This window comes from Mus caroli, chromosome 2 (assembly GCF_900094665.2).
Source record: "Mus caroli chromosome 2, CAROLI_EIJ_v1.1, whole genome shotgun sequence".
NCBI classification, from domain to species: Eukaryota; Metazoa; Chordata; class Mammalia; order Rodentia; family Muridae; genus Mus; species Mus caroli.
The window spans coordinates 12,770,374-12,786,517 of NC_034571.1; the positions used below are offsets into that span (position 1 = coordinate 12,770,374).

Sequence of the window (16,144 nt, forward strand, 5' to 3'; positions counted from 1 at the left end):
GGTTTTTGAGACAGGGTTTCTCTGTATAGCCCTGGCTGTCCTGGAACTCACTTTGTAGACCAGGTTGGCCTTGAACTCAGAAATCCGCCTGCCTCTGCCTCCTGAGTGCTGGGATTAAAAGTGTGCGCCACCACGCCCGGCTAAATTTTAATACCTAATTGATAGTACATACATTTTGACAAATACTTGAGTTTTATGTGAACTTTGAAAATCTTGTATTGCTATAAATATGCAAATCAAATGAAAACATATTTCACTAGTTACAACAGTATGTTTGCATGATGCACACACATATATATGCATATATATGCATATATATATATATATACTAATATGCTAAAACATAGTTAAGTATATAGCAGTACAAAGAGAAGCAATATTTGCTAAATATCAGTTGTCACTGCATACAAATGTGAATCTGCTTTCTGACAAATATTATAAAACCATTAGGAAATACATATATGTACATCTTTAGTAGAACAAGAAGCACTTGTTTTTCTGTGTATGAGATGGGGTAAAGACTTGGTAACAGGGTTCATTATGACAGAAACTGTGCAAACCTAAGACCTTATGGTAAAGTCAGTTTATTACATGAACCCCATTGCTTTTCCAATGTTTTAAAAATATTTTGTTTGTTTGTTTCTTTCTTTCTTTTTTATAATTTCTTTCCCACCTTCTTCACTTCAAGAATTTCTTGGAAAGAGTGAAATGGCCCATTGTCCTTAAAATTTATAAGATTTCCAAAACTGAATTAGCACTTACAGTCTCTTTGGAGGCCAGAAAGAATATAATCTGGTGATGAGGTTGCCTATAATAAAGATAAAAAAAACAGAAAGCACTCAAGAATAATTTCTCAAAAAGCAGAATATTGAGTTGGGAATCTTTCTTCAGTTTCCATAAAGCCCCGGGAAGATTTTTGATTTTGTACTCTGAAGTAAAGCCTCCCTTTCTTTACCAAAAGGTCAAAGTGAGTCTGAGACTCCCACAGTTTCTTAGTGAGCAATACAGCTGGTGAAATTTCTTCCAGGACTCAGCAGCTCATGGTTTATTCTTTCTCCATTTTAAACCTCTCCACACTGTGCTTGTGCGCTCATGTATATTTCAGTGTGTAAGACAAAGTATGAATAAAGGTCTTGCTAGAATTAAGTTGAAAATATGTTTTTAAAGGAAAATTATTTTTAGACTCTATGGGGAGAAGAAAAATAATACTCACAAATTATTTTGTTTTAGAAGTAATATTCCTCAGCAAAGCGGTATATCTTTACCTAATGTAGTCTTAAAGGAGTGTAGTTTCTAATGACATGTAGTCTGCTTTCAGTTGTCCAGTTTGTGGATTCGCTTTATTATTATTTCTTCTTTCTTTCATTTTTCTTTTGTTTCCCATGAAGCTCTGAAGACTTACTACTCCATAACAACAAGAAGAAACAGGAGAAATAGAAATTATAAAACATAAATTCAGTACTATTTTTAACTTAAAATTATTTCATTCCACTGCTTCTACTATGCCAGCACATCACACACCTGTTTGAACATCAGAAACATAATTTCAATTTTCTCTCTCCTCAGAAGTAATTAAAGTTATTTCTTTATTGTAATAATTGAAACTAACTTCTGAACAGGTTTGCAGCCTACATATGCATCATTGTGCAGCCTGACGCAGATTTCAAGTGCAAGTTGCAATAAAAGCCACAAAGGAGCAGATACTTTGTATCTTTCAAATATTATCCTCTAAGGACAGAATCTGATAACTAAAAAATGTTTTATAAGGAACTAGATAATTTTACTAATATTAAATATAGTATGAAGACAAAAATTCAGGAAAGATTAAAGAACCTGAACTCATTGCATAAATAGCCATTGTTCTATCTTTTCATTTTTTCCTCTGAGTTAGTAATGGTTGATTTTAACCTCAAACAATGTTCCCTGACTGAGGTTGCCAAAGGGAACCTTCTGAACAGAAGAGTCAATAGCATCTGAGAAACTGTTAGGAACCACATCTCAATTATTGCATCTGAAACTCTGAGAGCTGAGCTTATCAATTAGTGCTTGGGCCAATCTCCCAGTTAACTCTAAGGCATGCTAAAGTTTTAACTAGCAATGCCAAAGTTTAAAGAAGATTATGTGTGCACAAAAGATAAGTGTTTTGATGACTACAATATATAATCCAAATATTAACTGCTATTATGATGATGGTAATGAATATTTTCAGCAAATACTTACACACAGAATGAAACTAGTTAGATCCTGTAAGAGTGAATACCTACAGACCTTGCATTCAGCAAATTTAGTTTGAAGGATGTTAACATGAAACTGATTCCTGGAGTACTGTGTGATTATTGTATGATGTCAAGACAGCATAGAGCCAAACTTGGAATGTCTAAGTCATGTTAGAACATAAAAGAAACTCTCCAGAGGTCAGTGACAATTGGTCTCTGGCCTTAAGGGAGTAAATACTAGCTATCTAGGTAGATAAGGTATGAGAGCATATTCCAGCCATTTGCAGCAAAGGTCATGAAAAGTCCTAGATAATGAAAGACTATCTCTCAATGAAGGCACTGTGAACAAGTATAAGGGGACTATGAGCTATACTAAAACTGAGATCAAAGCTGTGAAGCCCATTTCAGGAAAGTATTCCTACACAGAGCTATCTTATCTGACAGGATTCTATGACCACTGAAATGTCAAAGAAATTATATAATATGACATATATCTGGAGAACAGAAACTCAGGTGAGATCTGTTCCCATACCAAAGTGGTGGGGGCTTTTAGCCAGGTCCAAGGGCAGGCATGCAATGGGGCTGGAGGACATTAACAGATTGTGAGGTAAAAGTTAATGACACACTATGACTACAATTAAATTGAAGGGACAAATAGAGTCATTTGTCATTTTTCTCAAAAGTGTGTTATGTATGACTGTGGGGGAGCAGATGTGTGTATGTCCATGTGTCTACAGAGTGTGTAAGTGCATGTGTGCATGTACTCATATATGGAGGTGTATATGTGTATGCCACAGATCAACCACAGGTATTGTTGCATGTTGCACAGGATCCTTGTTTATGACACAGAGCTTCTCATTAGCCCCGGGAATTCACAGTCTTCTCATCACCAATATTTTTTATTGGATATTTTCTTTATTTACATTTCAAATATTATCCCATTTCCCTGTCTCCCACCCAGAAACCTCCTATCCTATCCCTGTTTCTATGAGGGTGTTCCAACACCCCCCACCCACTCCTACCTCCCTGCCCTGTCATTTCCCTACAATGGGGCATTGATCATTCATAGGACCAAGGGCCTCTCCTCCCATTGATGCCCAACAAGACCATTCTCTGCTACATATGCAGCTAGAGCCATGGGTAACCACCTGGAGATCCAGCCCGTATACAGTCATCAAACCCAGATACTATTGTGAATGCCAAAAAGAGCTCGCTGTTATGAGCCTGATATGGCTGTCTCCTGAGAGGCTCTTCCAGAGCCAGAAAAATACAGAGGCAGATGCTCATAGACATCCATTGAACTGAGCATGAGGTCCCCAGTGGAGGAGTTAGAGATAGGACTGAAGGCACTGAAGGGGTTTGCAATCCCATAGGAAGAACAACAATACAACCAAACAGACCCCCCCAGAGCTCCCAGGGACTAAACCACCAACCAAAAGATCACCAGTATTTTAAAGCATGGAGCTCATTTTATTTTTTTTCATGGTGAGCTTGACATTTTAAATAAGTCAAAGATCCATTTTTAATCATACTTATTGGAAATCACACAAATACACATATTCTCAATTTTTCAGAAGGCATGGCAGATTTTGGATGATATCTCAATGTTGTATGCATTGTCTTTAAATTTAAATATTCATATAACAATATCTTTAGGAAGTAACCCTGCCTCTGAACTCCTTTCTGTTTTCTTCAAATCTATTAGAACAATTATAAATAAGTTAACCTTGATTCTATTGCTTGAGATCACAATTCAGTTCATTTAAACAGCCAAGGCATACCTTCTTCCTACTACATTAGTGCATAAACACAAGCTCAGTAAGTGTGTGGCTGCTCCTTATTTGCCCTGGCAGTGTGACAAATGAGCTGGGGTGTGTACACAAATGACAAGAAGGACAAGACGAGCTTGTGTTCCAGGTGTGGGAAAGTAATGAATGGGTGTTGCCAAGTACACCCAGAAATGAGTTATTCCACTGACACCTTGATCAGAACCTGCTAATAGCAGAAGACCTGCTGCAATTTAGGAAAGATTAGTGTGTTGGTTATAGCTAAAAGAATCTAATTATATTTTATTTCTCCTCTTTGTATAAAAAAATCATACCCTTATGCATGAATGGAGGATATTTATCTTTTTATTTCAGGTGGGCTCTGCCTAATATTATGAATTTTAGGAAACATGCTGAAGCTAATTAGTCATGGGGAAATTAGTCCAAGCAAATTAATCACTGGAATTCACTGTGGAGTTCCTGCATTCTGTGGCTCAGAGATTATACAATAGTCCCTCCCACTTTCTCTTTTCCTATTACAGTAAATTCATCCATGATGTTAATGTACTTCCTACATCCATTTCTTGATACAGTTCCAGCCCATCAACCAGAAAACACTCAGTTTGAGCAAAAACCTCCAAGTGTCTCCATGTTCTCTGTAGGGTAAATTGCACTGGGAAGAAATACATTCAAAAGCTAACTATTTTCCTTGCCTGTGTACTTGCTTCCAGAATTAAAAAGTTATACTGTTTAGAGACATTTTTGTCAGACCTTGAAATCAGATGTGCCAATGACCTTAGTTCTTCTTACATGGTTGTTAAACGTCACTGAAGGGATTGGAGTCAACACTTTCTGGATTTAGTTAGACCAGATTGTTAGGACACAGAACAAAGTTCAGTGGAAAACAATCATGACCAGGATAAATATGAAAAAGCAAAATACTATGTCTGCAAGTGCTTGGAGCAACATAAGACAGTGTACTCTTGTGTGTCTTTTTTGTGTATAATTCTCCCATAAATCCTGTAAACTCTCATTACAACTTTTCATAAATGAGCCTGAAGTGTCTAGACTTCACAAAACTGTGGAAATAGAGAGCAGTCTATTTTTACCTAGTGTTTTAGACTTCCTTTGTGTCTCCATCTTCCCAGGTGCATACTTGCACTACATTTCTGTATTTTCAGATGTTCCAGCTATGGTTTGAACAGAAAAATGGACTTAAGACAATCCAGATCAGATTTCTCCTAGTCATTATTTTCTAACACATAAAAATTATAATGCCAATTATAGCCATATCCAACTATGCTCCACATTTTAACATGAGAAAGACCAAGGGAAGAAAGCATTTGTGGTCAGCACAGGAGAGTCTGAGGATCCATAGTGGAACGTTTTTCAGCATACTTTACTGAGGGATATAAAACTCTGTTTCTCCATGTATTCATTTTTCAAGGATGAGATGAAGAAATATGTCCAAATTTGCAACGTGCTAATGTGGACACTAACTGTGGAGTGGTCCTGGCTCCTCCTAGCAAGAGTGACAGCTGTGCATTAGCAGTTATGATCCACTGGTTTAAGGACACAAGAACATCTTCTATAATGCTCAGTTAAAGGTCTCATCGGTGATATACCAAAATCCACTCTGCTCCTGTTCTTTTCCAGAGGACAGAGTTTGGAGCACAACTGTGCTAACTCCAGCTCCAGAGAACTCAATGAACTCTTCTGGCCACTGTGGGTCCAGAACACCTGTATCATATGCTCATACAGACACACATAAATAAGAATTTAAAAAGAAATAAATCTTAAATTATAGTGGTCAACATGATTTTAGAAAATGTAGACTCAAATCCAAAGCCTAACCATGGAGAACTGAATCTTGAACTGAGGGAAGACTACAGAGTTGACCACTATTTCTCCATCTCCCAGGGACTCTTTCTTCCTATTAGTCAGTCACATTCTCAGAATGGCTTTTCCAGAAAACTGAAGGGACTCTCTGAGCTTGCAACAGAGCTCAAAGCATGCTTCCTCTTTCACATCAGAGTTGAGGAAGAATTTCTTTAAGGATATAAAGTCATCAAAGCATAACCTCTTGTTACCAAGCACCTCCCTAGATGTATGTCTATGTTTATCTATAAGCCCATCTCTGCTAGTAGTGAATATGTGTGCTGATGCCCGCTTCATTATAAGGAGGACATGGCAGTACTAGAGGTCAGAGAGGTCACTTTCCATGCAAATCAAAGGAAAGCTATGTAGATTTAATACCAAGCAATTTGTAGTGGTAAGTCTCCAACCCAAATAAGCCCTGGCAATGAAAACATGACTCAATTAATATGAATACATGCTGTGTGCCTAGATTGGGCAGGTCTACCGCATCTATGAGACCCCTTAGAAATTGCAGTTTCTCCAGACCATGTGCTTCTGCTTCACTTTTCCTCCTCTTCCTCCTCCTCCTCCCCTCCCCCTCCCCCCCTCCTCCTCCTCTAAATCCTCTCTCCCTGCCATTTTCTTCTTTTGCTCTCTCCCGACCTTCAGCTCTTCTGCCCAATCATCAGCTCTCCTTTATTTTTACAAATTAAGGTGGAAGCAGGTTTACAGGAATCACCTGACTGCTGACTCATTCCTTGTTCACAACCCCTCACAGGAGAACAGAATTAACATTAACTATAATGAGCCCCAGGGCTATGCTCAGGGATTTGGTGAAATGAACTTTGGGCAACTACCTACGATGCTCACTATATGTGGGTCATAGTTGGAACTTGAAGAGTTATAAGAAGAAAACTGAAATGTAAGGTGTACTATATGTACAATGTAACTGTCAGATGCATAAAACTAAATAGATCAGATTTCTGTGTATTTTTTATGTGGTCACTTTGAATAAAATAAACACTTGTTAAATGCATTTAAAAATAATATAATTAACCACTCAGTTATTAGACTTACTTTTCCTTCTTTTTGCATGAAAAACTAGGGAGATAACACTGAGGTAGGGAGGGTAGGACAGAGGGACAGACAAAGAGTTGTTAGTATTCAAGCAGTCTAAATTAGAAAGATATATATTAGATAAGCATAGATATTACAAAACACCCATGGCCTTCATATATACTTTGGCAAGACACGAGAGATAAAAACATGTTTGCTTTCAGTCTTGCCTAAACATAAAGTAGTTAAAAAATTCCTATAAGGAACATTTTGGTCATTAATTGTCAAGGTGTATGATGAGCGTTTGTCCTATTCCCTGTTGGAACAAGTTTCTAGCTTCACATAATTATGCAACAGTTCCAGACTTGCCAAGCTGCTGGGCCATCCACCCAGATTCTGTCTCTGAGACTAGACTGTCCGTGTCTGGACATTTCTTCTTTGGTTCTTAGCTGTATAACTGAAGCACACTATTCCAACTCCATAGCTCATCCACTTTTCCTGACTCATTTCTACTACAAGGGACTTGACCCTTCACCTCTGACAAGTATATAATCCCCTCATACACTACTAAATTTGGAAACAATCTTTATTCTGAGGTGTTAGACATTGTTTTGTCTTTCATTTGTTATTCTAATTCTACTGACTATAAAAATGATGAGGAAATAAATGCTAGTATCTTCTAAAATCATCTTAGTGATATTTAATAGGATGTATGGTAAGCTTGGAGAAAATGAGTCTACTTGACTGTAGGTAGAACAGAAAGAATATTCGTCATTACCTTCCTGACTATAGTTCTCAAAGAAAGGCAGAAAAAATATATTTGTGTGTTGTTGCTGGAAGAATGGTCAGATATCATCCTTGCATGGCATTGATGCTGTCTCAGAATCTGGTTCAAAGGCAGAGGATCACCCTGCCATGGAAACAGAAGTCTACAGATCAAATGGCCATAACTACTTCACACTGGTTTTTCCATAGAGGAGGCTTTGTTTGAGAAACAGAGATGAAAACACATTAAGTGTTCTGAATTCTCTCTGCAGCCCTGTAAACATCTCTTCTCCTTCCTCCTCTGAGTTCACTTCTCCAGGTTCTATGTAATACCCCTGTCTAAGCATATAGGTAGATGGACAGCAGACACAGACAAATGATGAAGTGATACACAAACATTCAGACACCTGATGAGAATCATTTATGCTCTCTATATGCTTTGGTTTTCCCGTTATTTTTTTCAAGTGACATTCTCAGATATTTCCATAGAATTTATCTCAGTAGAAATATTCAAATATAAAGTGTTTGCTTGAAATAGAGATTCTGTAAGCCTAACATCAGAATTATGTCACTCTTGGTATCCTAAGGAATGTAGTGAATTCACACAGAATGCACTGTCAGCCACACTGGCATCCACATGTAAAGATTGCCATATAGCACTCATTGTTAAATGAGGACTGTCAAGGAGACAAAAAAGACTTACAGTTTTAAGTATTGTGAGAATAGAAACTAAATACTCCAAATTCAATAAATCTATTTTCTTTGTTTTTATTAGATATTTTCTTCATTTACAATTCAAATGCTGTCCCGAAAGTCCCCTATCCCCACCCCCCGGCCCTACTCCCTAACCCACCCACTCATGCTTCCTGGCCCTGGCATTCACCTGTACTGGGGCATATAATCTTTGCAAGACCAAGGGCCTCTCCTCCCAATGATGGCCGATTAGGCCATCTTCTGCTACATATGCAGATAGAGACACGAGCTCAGGGGTTACTGGTTGGTTCATATAGTTGTCCCTCCTATAGGGTTACAGACCCCTTCAGCTCCTTGGATCTATCTGAAATTCAGAAACTTCAAAATTATCAAATTTTGTGTAAATCCTGCTTTTTAAGGAATATTAACTTAACAAGGGAGAGTTGTCTAATGACCTGCTAGAACCTTATAAATAGGGCTTTTTAATTTAGTTCAATTCCATTTTTGAGAAAAAATTGCTTTCAATCACCAACTTTTCAGATTTAGAAGGGAGATTGGCAGAAATCGTACGTTCACAGTGTCCTAGTTAGAAAGTTGGGGATGAAAGGCATATTTGATTTACTCTTCCATACCACTGTCCATTATCAAAGGAAGTCAGAACAAAAACTTAAACAGGTCAGGAAGACAGAAGCCATAGAGGAGTATTGCTTACTGGCTTGCTCAGTCTGCTTTTGGAAGGAACCTGGGACCTGCAGCCTAAATGTGGCCTCAGTCGCAATCGGCTAGGCCCTCCCATATCTATCATTATCAATGCGCTACAGGCTTGTTTACAGCCCATCTTAAGGAGGCATTTTCTCAGCTGAGGCTCTCTCTTCTCTTGTGTTAAGTTGACATAAAACTAGCCAGCATAGTAAGCAATGCTTCTGACACACAGGTTTAAATGCACATATTCAAAAGTTAATTTTAAACTTATTTTGTAGCACATTCCATGAATTTGCAGGACATCTAGCAGAAATCTTTTGCATTGTTTCTACTAAATAAGAACATGGATATTAACTTCCATGCTCATTTGGGGACTCATTATGCCAGGAAAAATTGCTTAGAAATAAAAATGTTCTTCTGGGCATGATGGCACTGGCCTTTAATCCTAACACTTGAGAGACAAAGGCAGGTGGATTTCTGTGAGATCAAATCCAGCAAGGTCTAAATAATGAATTACAGATCAGTCAGTGCTAGAGAGAGAGAGGGAAAGAAAGAGAGAGAGAGAAACCCTGTCATAAACAAATGGACAAACATGTCCCTTAGACAAGCAATCTGCTTGCAGACTGTGGTGTTCTGAGGATAATCTATTCCACTATTCCAGTGTGAACAGTTTTACCATTTCTGAATAAAGTAAATGACAGCAGTGTGGTTAATCTGCACATTTTTTGCTAAAGTACAACTGATATTAATATAAAGTAATTGTGAATCTAAGTGATTAAAGAAACACCCCCTTGTGATGATAAATACATTTGTATTCTGCTTTATCTGTATGCTAATGTATACATTGAATTGATGCATTAGTTACTGCACAGAACTCAGCCACTTCACTGACAAATACATGAGTGCTGGAGAGGGAGTTGGATGGTCACATGTTTGCCTTTTAAGCATGAGGAGCCCTATACACCATCTTTAAAAAGTGAAGCTTGGAGCACTTGGACTCCCAGCCCTAAGGAAGCAGAGGCCCATGGATCCTGAGTTTTCCCAGTCCTCCACCTGAGCTTCCATATCAAGTTTCTGGTCTGTGAGAGATTCTATTTCAAAATTAGATGAATGGCACCAGAGGAATACACAAAGTTGTCTACCTGCGCCATGCTTATATGAAGACATGCACACATAAAGATAGATGGACACCAAGTATAAGTACTTTTGAATTTGAGACAAATGAGAAATCATTTCAAATAATAATGGAGCCTAGTGAAAAAATAAAAAAGAGTCAATATTTGAAAATAACAACAAAAAGTGCTGAGTGAAAGACATTATCTGCTTTTCAAAAACCACAAGGGGATAGATTACAACAAAATCTAGTGTATCAAAATATGAACGATAATGTTTCATTTTGGTTTCTAAGCCACTTTTTTTTCTTTTCTTTTTGTTTTGTTTTTTTTTGGAATTTTTGTTTTTGTTTTTTGTTTTTCCAGACAGCGTTTATCTGTATAGCCCTGGCTGTCCTGGAACTCACTTTGTACACCAGGCTGGCCTCGAACTCAGAAATCTGCCTGCCTCTGCCTCCCGAGTACTGAGATTAAAGGCATGCTCCACCAAGCCCAGCTCTAAGCCACTTTTCTTATAGTCCCTTTAGGTCCTGGCATCTCAGTTATGATCAGTGTCACTACAATTCTGCTTAACTTTTCTTCTTCTGTTTTGTTTTTATTTTATTTTCAAATCTCATATGATTTTTCTTTTCCAGGTGTGTACAAGGATGGACAGGGAATCGATGCCACATCAGGTCTAACCTTTCTACTGAGGGTTTTGTGCATACTCAAAATTGTAGGTAACATTATCATTAAACGAACAGCTTGGGATCTTTAAATTTTTTTTTGAATCATGATCATCTTTTTTGTGGGTTTGAAATTCTAGACATATGGACTCTGCTGGGTATCGGATTTGGGTTCCTTCTGACTCATATTGCAGTGGCCATCTTGTGTTGCCTTGGCATCAGAAGAAGACCAATGAGGTAAGTCATGCCTTCCCACTCTAAATGGAATGTGAACAGCAGGAAAATTCCTGAAATTACCCCTGCCCTCCTCTCACACTTCCTTTTGGAAGAAGTTCTTATATTTCTGTACTTTGAGGTTTCTTTTCTTACTTACAATAAGAAAAATAGGACATCATTCAAGCCTCAAAATATCTAGTTATGTTATATCATGATGGTATCCAGAGATGGTCACAGATTTGAGAGAAGATCCCTTTCTAGCTTACACAGAGAGACTATCTTCTCAGCACCTCTGTTTCAGGCCAAAACTTCCATTCTCCAAGAAACAACACATAGACCAGAGGCTAAGATCTGCTGGACTGAAAAGCTGAATTCATGCCTAACTTAGAGCCTCTTCAAATGCACAGAGCTGTTAAAAACACTTTGAATTTGCAACACAGGTCACATTTTCCCATCCCTGGGGTAAACTACAGGTCATACAAATAGTAAAAGGAGCTGACTTCCAGAAACTCATCAAGATAAGGACTTCCCTAAGAAGGCATGACATTTTAAAAGATATGTCATGTTCTGTATGCCTGACTTAGTGGTCACTTAGACATGTGACACAAAGATATCTCAGAGCAATGAATGACAAGATATTTTCCTTAAATTATTCCTTTGACTTGCTTGATGAGACACTCTAAGTTCTCCAACTCTAATCATAAACTCCAATCATATTAGTTAGCAAATACTCATATCCGTGTCATGAAGTAAGGGGAATATGGTTTAAAATATGGTATGCCATATGAAAAAAAGTACATTTTAAATGCAGTCCCATCAATAGGTTTGTATTCATGAAGCAATTTTCAATTGTTTTCTGTGCCTTAAAAATAAACGGGGCAATATTTGTAGACAGGTATTAATATAGAGCAGTTTAGACTTAAGAGCTTTTAACATAAAGGAGAGACAGACTCACAAGCCCTAAGTGAAACATTGGTTGTGTGTAAGAATATATATGTACATAATAAGTTGAGATTCTCCCGTTGTATCTATGTGGTGATAGTGTCAAGCCTGGCAAACCAGAAGCCTGAACAGCTGGGTGGCAAACTGGAATTTCAAGTCAGAGTTGAAGGCACAGCCTTGAATCCACAATCCATAGCACAGGCCAACAGGCTGGAAACTCTGGTTTTCCAAGTTGTCTTAAGAGAGGTGTTGTCCTTCTCCTCCTCCTCTTCCTCCTCCTCCTCTCCCCCTCTTCCTCCTTCTCCTCCTCCTTTGAGGGATACCCACACTGTGGGTAAGTAAGTTTAAAAAAAAGTTCCTTTATTTGAATTAAAGTAAACCCACTTTACTTAAAGTCAATTGACAGTATATTTTGGCCAAGTTTAAACAAATGCTTTCATAGAAACATCCAGGTCATTTTTTTAAGCAAAGGACTGGCAGTACCTGACCACAGTGACACATGAAGCTAATGACTGTAGTGCATAAAGCAGTTGTCACTTAGCACAGTCCTAAATTCTCACGTTCTCCAGATCATTTCATACAGTCTATAACTTAAGGCTACTTAAAATTTTTGCAAGTACATTTTGGTGGCCCTATGCCACAGTATGACAGTCACCTGTCCTTTGCCGTGCCTGTTTTTGTATGTTTTGTGGTGTGTGTGTGTGTGTGTGTGTGTGTGTGTGTGTGTATGTGTGTGTGTGTGTGTGTTCTTATGGGAATGTGTACATGTGTGTACAGATACATGCATCTGTGTAAATGACATAAGTCAGTGTGGGATGCTTTCTTCAATTATTCTCTGCCTCATTATTGAGATGGCATCTCTCACTGAACCTGGGCTTATCTGACAATTTTAAGTGAGTCTGTTGTCTCCCCACATATCATACCAGCCACTTCATATAGGGATTAACAGCATATGCTTAATTGCCAGTATATTACAAGGGATCTGAACTCTGGTCCTTAAGCTTGCACCAAGGCACTCCACTGACTTAGCCAGCCCCCCTTCCATTACTTTGAGTTTTTCACCCACCCTTTTCATTTGCTTTTCACCTCCATCCTTTGTTAAAGTCAACTTCTATTTTCTGACCCATCTTATTTTAATTTTCCCTCTGTTTTTAAAAGGCATTTAGTATTTAAAAGGAATCACACACACAAAACAAATCATTTCTGTACACAGATGAAAGCCAAATATCTGGTTATGAAGGCCATAACCAGAAAAAAAATCCACAGACAAACAAAACCCAAAATAACTGAGTTATAGTAACCCTCAGGCAGTAGAAGGCACCTCCCTACCTCCCATAGTCTCCTAAGACCCAGCTTCTGTCTCCAACATGAAATCAAATCTAACAAAAGAGGATGGTGCTGTTTCAGATCTAAACTCAGAGATTCACCACCCCACCCCACCCCCGCCCCGAAGCTGGAAGCCAGGCTTAGATGTTAAGGCTACACCAAGAAAGGGCTGGGGAGAGGAGGTGGTTACTATGGCTTCAAAGAAGATTCAGTTCAGTGTTAAAACAGGAAAAACAGACACAAAGTTAGGGTCATGATATGTGATGATGGGTCGAGATCTGAAAGGTGGACTAAGAAGAAAGGTAGTTGAGAGAATATGGATGAAGTGAAAGATTTGTCAATCAGATGGCCAAATATAACAGAAAAACATATTCAAGGTTTTTTTTCTTTTGTTCCTTTGTTTGTGGCTATCTTTGTGACACACCAGACTTTGCACATTCTAGGGTGCAGGCATTCCCCAACCCTTTTGTGTTTGGTTTCTTCCTGCTTTTAATTATTTATTTTTTTAAATTCACATTCAAAGTAGAAAGTTTGCGTAGTTTATGTTGGCATCACTCCCCTCTCCCAGACCGCCTTCCTGATCCTTGATTAGACATGTTACACCCTAGTATCTTCCCTTCCACTTTCAGGTCACATGTATTTTGTATGTCTACTTTTCCCCCAAAGCATAAATTTCCTCATATCCTGGGCATCAGCCCCTTTCTGGCTTCTGGTTTCATGGCGTCTTAACAAAATTATGCCCACATAAATAAAACACACATGAAAATTAGAAACTTTTTTCTTATAGAAAGAACATATGTTGTTTGTCTCTTTGAGCCTGGGTTACTTCACTTATTTTAATATTTTCCAATATGTTTCAAGATTTCCACATTTCCTTGATTCAACTGCCTTGAATGGTAGAGTAGGCATGTCCTTCTTCCTTCAGAGCTCCATGTACATCCTTCCAGAAGCTGGGCACTGGGTTGAAAAGGCTGGCCTCTTGTGATAGAGCAAGGCCAACCTCTTTATTGGAGTATCTACATTTCTGTGCAGGAACCTTCAAATAAGTCCTTCTGTTTTTTGGGGTTTTTTTTTCCAATTTTCCATTCTCTTCCTTGTCTGTATGTTCCCTATTTCTGATTTCCAAAACTTACCCCAGACTCTCAGGGGATGGACTTTGCCTTTAGCAATCCTTCCTTCACCCATGCTAGACATTTGACTGGCTTGATGTTATACAGGTATGGTCCTTTCAACCACAGCTTCTGTGGGGTGTGTGTTTAATGCTATGCCATGTCTCAAGAAGACTGTCACAGCAGTCACCTACTACCCATACTTACTTCAATCTTCCAGTCCTGCTATCAGAATGAGTAGTAAATCTTGTGTGAGAAATATGACATAGACAGCTGACTGGGACCAACTGAGCACTCCACAGTCTCTTACTCTCTACACTTTTATTAGTTGCATATCTTTGTATTAATTGTCATTTAATTTAAAATGAAACTACTCTGATGAAGACTGAAAGCTGCTCTAATATATAGGCTAATATATGAGTACTTAGGGAAGATAAATGGGCAGTTTAATACTATGTCCCATACCAAACCAATAGTAGTAGATTCTGCTCTAGAGTCTGTGACCTAAACTCAACCAAGGATTTGAGTGTACTTAGCAGTGTTCTGTCTTAATTACCTTAAATGTGGTTGACAGTGCCTGTCCTTAGCATCTTAAGCTATCAGAAAACAAAAGCACATTTCCAAGGTTGACTCCCTTGAAGTTACTGATCAATGAGGCCTCAGTGTATCCCAATATAAGCTATATCATTTTGTCTTAATTATCCACCAGAACTTGTAAGTAAGGTTGTATTGTTGAAGGCATCATATGCTTACTTGAGTCATAGGAAGTAAATAAATAAAGCTGAAACTAACATGGAAGATTCATTCTTACTGGCTTGTTTTCATAATACTGGAAGATGCTATTCACAACACTAATAGGGAATAAAAATATTCAATAGCTTTGACTACCCATGATCCATTTGAATTACAATAACTAACATCCAATTAAGATATGATCCTTGGATGAATAGGCCCATTTTCTGATTGGATTTAAGGCTTGTTCCACAACACCTTATTTCTGAGACAAGATCTCTTACTTACCATGTCTCATCAATTCAGATAGGCTGGCTATACAACAAGCACTAGGAATTCATCTATGTTCTATCCATCTTTTATGTGGGTATTAGGAACCTGAACTCAGATATTCATGTTGGCATGACAGGCACCTTAACAATTTAGACATGACTCCAAGTCCTCATTAAATTATTAAGAAACCTCTACATCTCTGACCCATAATTGTTCCTGTCTAAAAGAATTACAGGGATGGAAATGGAGAGAAGCCTAAAGAAAAGAAGGTCCAGTGACAGGCCCAAAGTGGGATTCAGCTCAAGGGGAGGCCCCAAGACTTGATACTATTACTGAGGCTATGGAGTGTTCACAAAAAGGGACTTCTCATGACAGCCCTCTGAAAGACCCAACAAGCAGCTGAAAGAGTCAGATACAAATATTTGAACCCATCCAATGGGCAGAAGCTGCTGACTCCTGTTGTTGAATTAGGAAAGGCTGAAAGAAGCTGAGGAGAAGGGTGATCCTGTAGGCAGACCAGCAGTCTCAATTAATCTGGACCCTTGAGATCTCAAACCCTGGACCACCAATCAAGCAGCATACACCAGCTGATATGAGGGCCCCAAACACACATACAGTATAGGACTTCCGGATCTGTATTCATTCAGAGATGGTGTACCTAACCTTCAAGAGACTGGAGGACCCAGGGAGTTTAGAGGTCAGGTGGGGTGGGGG

General features: G+C 38.4%; 1 protein-coding gene across 1 annotated transcript in view; it reads left to right on the plus strand.

Moving 5' to 3' along the window:
• The window catches only part of Malrd1 (MAM and LDL receptor class A domain containing 1), a 667,530-nt gene that overhangs the window by 621,315 nt on the left and 30,071 nt on the right, over positions 1-16,144 (plus strand). The window contains exons 36-37 of the mRNA XM_021156265.1: positions 10,803-10,882; positions 10,973-11,069. Coding sequence (XP_021011924.1) covers positions 10,803-10,882; positions 10,973-11,069 — 177 coding nt within the window. The remainder of the gene's footprint in view (positions 1-10,802; positions 10,883-10,972; positions 11,070-16,144) is intronic.